This window comes from Cryptotermes secundus, unplaced genomic scaffold, assembly GCF_002891405.2.
Source record: "Cryptotermes secundus unplaced genomic scaffold, Csec_1.0 scaffold338, whole genome shotgun sequence".
Lineage (NCBI taxonomy): Eukaryota > Metazoa > Arthropoda > Insecta > Blattodea > Kalotermitidae > Cryptotermes > Cryptotermes secundus.
In genome coordinates, this window is record NW_019727092.1 from 85,669 (window position 1) to 90,897 (window position 5,229).

At 39.6% G+C, this 5,229-nt stretch overlaps 1 protein-coding gene across 2 annotated transcripts in view; it reads right to left on the minus strand.

Moving 5' to 3' along the window:
* Window positions 1–5,229, minus strand: part of LOC111864364 (dynein heavy chain 7, axonemal) — a 167,945-nt gene that overhangs the window by 58,114 nt on the left and 104,602 nt on the right. For both annotated transcript variants that reach the window (XM_023851574.2, XM_033751408.1), the window contains exon 33: window positions 2,158–2,271. In XM_023851574.2, coding sequence (XP_023707342.1) covers window positions 2,158–2,271 — 114 coding nt within the window. The remainder of the gene's footprint in view (window positions 1–2,157; window positions 2,272–5,229) is intronic.

The following is a 5,229-nucleotide window of genomic DNA, read 5'->3' on the forward strand; positions in this document are numbered from 1 at the left end:
CGTTACAGAATACGCCGTAGAGATCGTTAATTGGTTTATTGAACAATCTACAAATATCGGCTACAATTAATTATCACAATGTGACGGGTTTCCACAGTTTACAAACCTTACTACAAAATCTCTTAACACTATCTTCAAGAGTCTTCACGTATTAATAACGCGGGAGCTATACAAGTCTCCCTGAATTACACACTCCAGATATAACTGGTTATCGCACACGCGTCTGTAGCTCGTAACTTGCGAACTGAGAACTCGTTGATAACGCACTGACTCTCGCTTGCTGTTCAGCCCGGTTTTATTCCGTTCGCTGTTGCTAGTGTGATGTGGCACATAGCCTAGGACGCTGTTACCCCTTGGTGACGTCACTGCTGTTGACTCGCTTTGCATCGCTTCAAGGTTGCGGGGACTCGGCTAGCTTCGGCTGCACTTGTGACGTCACCGCGGGGAGAGTTGCGGGGTGATGACTGGCCTATTACGCGAGCGCTACGTTACCGCTACGTGCAGCTGGGGAGGTAGGGGTCAACATGTCACAATATATTGTGACGTGTTGCGCTATGCAGGACACCCCTCCCCCCGCCAGCGGTGACGTGACCAAGGGATGCCACGGTTGCTATGCAGCCATAAATAACTCGCGACAGCGCTGCTAGCAACACGGCACCAGAGAACAGTGGTGCCTATTACGTGGCTGTTTTCTGTGTTGTCCGTAACGGGGCTAAATAAGGAGCAGCGAAGGCTATTCAAGTTAGTTCTCGAGTTATGAGTTAGCCAGAGAGTCGGTCACCAGTTAATTGAAGCCAAGTAATTGTAATACTGCAGATAGCACTAGTTGTGAAAATGTGAATTGTGTGATTATAAGAGCAAATGTGAAATAAAATTTGCTATATCCAATACGGCGTGAAGTTATTTGTCGCGTTATACACCCAACACGTGACAATATATATATATTATAACTGTTTTAATGAGTTACTCATTGTGATTTGCCTTGGATAATATGTGTAAATGTTATGGATTAAGTATAATTAATTTTTATTTCTATATTGATGGGATTTGCCCTGTTGCCTTTGACTATTTCTATATCCACTGGTCTTCCAGCAATGTAAGGATCCATGGAATATACACGAATGACTGAATAACTTTATCATCTTATCAAAAATTATTGGACAGAGGGGATAGATACACAGATGGGTGAGTGCATGGATATGGTGATACCATGAGCCTGTCTTTACTTATAAAATGAGGAATTAGGTTTAAAAGCATAGTGGTGTTATAGATTTAATGTATACTCATTATTATATATATGCACATTAACATTTTGCGGACCGGCAACTTAAATATTTAAATCACCCTGTGGACCGGCATTTTTTTACCTACTACCGTAACTTGTGCACTGTTCACTTTAAAAATTAATATAAAATCTCCTAATTAATTTTATGAACTAAAATTTTTGGAGAACACTTACCAGTGCTCCTAGAAGTATTTGAGAGTGTGATATTTCTGGAAACATTCCCTTTTGTGAAGAGACATTACACACTTGCAAATGTAGACATAGTCCTTTTTTTGTGAACTGCGCAAACACGGCATTGCCTAGAAGGATGCTTCCCCTTGGAATGTTCACTCGTCACAATTTTCACGAGGGTACGTTTCCACATATCACCCAAGAGTCCCTCAGGGGTGTCCACATGAGGCCTGCGTGGGGTGGGAGTAGACGGGCCCCAGTTGCACTAAAACTGTGTCTGCAGCCGGTTCTGCCGCCACCATGTGGTCTGTAGCCCAGGCTTTTGCCACATTCAGCAAANAGCTTGAAGATATAAAGGCATTTATTTTCCTTTGCAGGGGCATACAGTTACAGTGAGGTCACGTAACTGATTAGTCAGCAAACATTCCAGAGGCTTATCACGCAGCTGCAGGCAGCTATGTGTTAAAGCTGGGTGGCGCCAAAGCAATGTATAGTGTGTTGCAACTTATCGTGTTCTAAAAACGTATTAATACACGACTGGTCTGCCACGTTTAAAGCAAAAAACGTATTAATGCATGTGCAGTCCACAAAGTGTTAAAATAATGATGACATCTCCAGTGCTACCAACACAGACAGGTTGTTATACTGTTAGTTTTCAGCAATTTAAATTTTAAAACTTGGAATCTAAGAGGTGTAATCACCTGTGAGTCAGTGAAAAGGAATACCACATGCTGCTCAGTAGAACTTGCACGTTGCAAGATGTTCTTCATATCCTCATGCCACTCATTCGTGCCGTATTTCTTGGAAATCTCCACCTGCACAATGGTCTGAACTGTCACAAATCACAATGTACAATATCTATGCTACCAAATAACTTACAAATATATCGGTTTTTATGAAATACAGTATGCGCCAAAAACTGCAGTACTGAAACTCACACATTTTGAACATGCATGTGTGTTTGTCGATGGGGCATAGCTCCAGCCACACGTGTTCCCAGTAGTGAAAAGGAAGCTGTGTTGTGCAGTTGTTGTTGGAAATGGGTCTCTCGATGGAGGAAAAAGTATTCATAGTTGAGCATTATTTCCGCTTATATGGAAGTGGTTGCCAGACAACTCGCTTCCTTGGCTTTGATCGCTACATAGTACACATGTGACGATATGGTGTGCCATCTCAGGACACGGTATATTAGGCCCCTATTTCATTGAGGATGAGGAAGGCAATGCTCTTATAGTCACCCAAGAATGCTACAGGGACACGGAGATTCGACCCTTTCTTCAGGATCTGAGAAGGTTCTGTTGTGCAAAGGGCCTTCATATGAATAGACAGTGGTATCAACATGACGTCTTTTCATTTCACTACTGAAATATTTTGGCGCATACTGTATATCAAATGCTGAAATAATATGAGGTGTATCAGAATGTTTCCGGACTGTTATTTTGTAACTGTCTTGGTGAAAAAGATGAGAGGGGAGGCCAAGGTCACACTTTCATAAGCCTATTGCATCAGTCTTCCACGTGACACTGCACCGTGAACATGCACTGTTTTTACACAAATGCTTTTTCGAATTTCTGTTTCGTTTTGTCTGTGATGGATGGCAAGATCAAGCAACGTGTCTGCGTTAGGTTTTGCGTGAAGCTCAGTAAATCCACTACTAAAACCCCTGAAATACTTCGTGGGGCTTTGAGAGAACATTCTTTAAGCCAGAGAGGGTTTCTGAAAGACATCCACATTTCAAGGACGGTCGAGTCAGTTCAAGATGACAAAAGTTCAGGGCAACCAAGCTCCAGTAAAACGACAGAAAATGTTGAAAAAATTTGAGAACTCATCCATGAAGACCATTGCGGAACGGTCCATGAGCTTGCAGATACTGTTTGGATCAGTTATGGAGTTTTCCAGGAGATCTTAGCAGAAAATTTGAACATGCACCTCATTGCCGTGAAGTTTGTTCCCCGATTCTTGATACTGATCAAAAGAAGTGGTGATAAACATGTGTCTTGAGCTATGAGAGAAGGCTAATGAGGAACCAACATTTATCTCTAGGATCATAATGGCTAACGAAGTTGGATTTGCGGTTATGATCCATAAACAACAAAACAACTGTTGCAGTGGAAGAGTACCACAATCACCAAGAGCAAAAAAGGTGCAGCAGGTTTGGAATTCAATAAAGAGCATGGTCATTGTTTTTCTGACATGAAGGGGATTGTTGAACATGAATTTGTTCCTCCTAACAATAAATTATTTAAGCAAATATTTTGTACATTGGAGTATATGAACATTTTTGTGGGGATACTCTGTATTTGTTAAGTTTATTTTTAAGTACACATGCATATTATTTTGATGCAGTCAACAGTAATACAGTTCCTCTATAATTATTACATATGGTTTCCGATCCTATTCTTTATATATTAATCATGAATCTAGATTTCAATCTTTTCATATTTACTGTTTCTGCCATGTGCTGTTGAAGAGTTAAAGTTGTTTTCATTTTTAACAAGTGTCCATAAATGGGAGTACAATGAGACAGTACATCAGCTATTTGTAGACTTCAAGAGAGACTATGATTCAGTTAGGAGGGAAGTATTGTACAATATTCTGATAGAGTTTGGGATACCCATGAAACTAGTTAGGCTGATTAAAATGTGTTTAAACAAAACGTATAGTAAAATTTGTATAGGTAAACAGTTTTCTGATAAATTTCCTATCCAGAATGGTCTAAGACAAGGAGATGCTTCATTGCCACTACTTTTCAACTTTGCTTTAGAATATGCCATTAGGAAGGTCCAAAAAAACCAGGTGGGACTGAAATTAAACGGGAGACATCAGCTGTTGGTCTATGCTGATGATGTGTATCTATTGGGTGATAATGTAGATACCATAAAGAAAAACGCACAAACTTTAATTGATGCAAGTAAGGAGGTTGGTCTAGAATTATACACAAAGAAAACTAAGTATATGTTGCTGTCTTGTGACCAAAATGCAGGGCAAAATCACATAAGGTTAGAAAACAGATGTTTTGAAAATGTGGCACAGTTCAGATATTTAGGAACGACGATAACAAATCAAAATCTGATGCAGGAGGAAATTAAGAGGAGACTGAACTCAGGTAATGCTTGCTACCATTCAGTCCAGAAACTTTTGTCTTCCCATCTGCTGTCCAAAAACACAAAAATTAGAATATACAAAATTATAATTTTGTTAGTGGTTNTATCTATTGGGTGATAATGTAGATACCATAAAGAAAAACGCACAAACTTTAATTGATGCAAGTAAGGAGGTTGGTCTAGAATTATACACAAAGAAAACTAAGTATATGTTGCTGTCTTGTGACCAAAATGCAGGGCAAAATCACATAAGGTTAGAAAACAGATGTTTTGAAAATGTGGCACAGTTCAGATATTTAGGAACGACGATAACAAATCAAAATCTGATGCAGGAGGAAATTAAGAGGAGACTGAACTCAGGTAATGCTTGCTACCATTCAGTCCAGAAACTTTTGTCTTCCCATCTGCTGTCCAAAAACACAAAAATTAGAATATACAAAATTATAATTTTGTTAGTGGTTCTGTATGGGTGTGAAACTTGGACTCTGACATTAAGGGAGGAATATAAACTGAGGGTGTTTNTGCAAGTAAGGAGGTTGGTCTAGAATTATACACAAAGAAAACTAAGTATATGTTGCTGTCTTGTGACCAAAATGCAGGGCAAAATCACATAAGGTTAGAAAACAGATGTTTTGAAAATGTGGCACAGTTCAGATATTTAGGAACGAC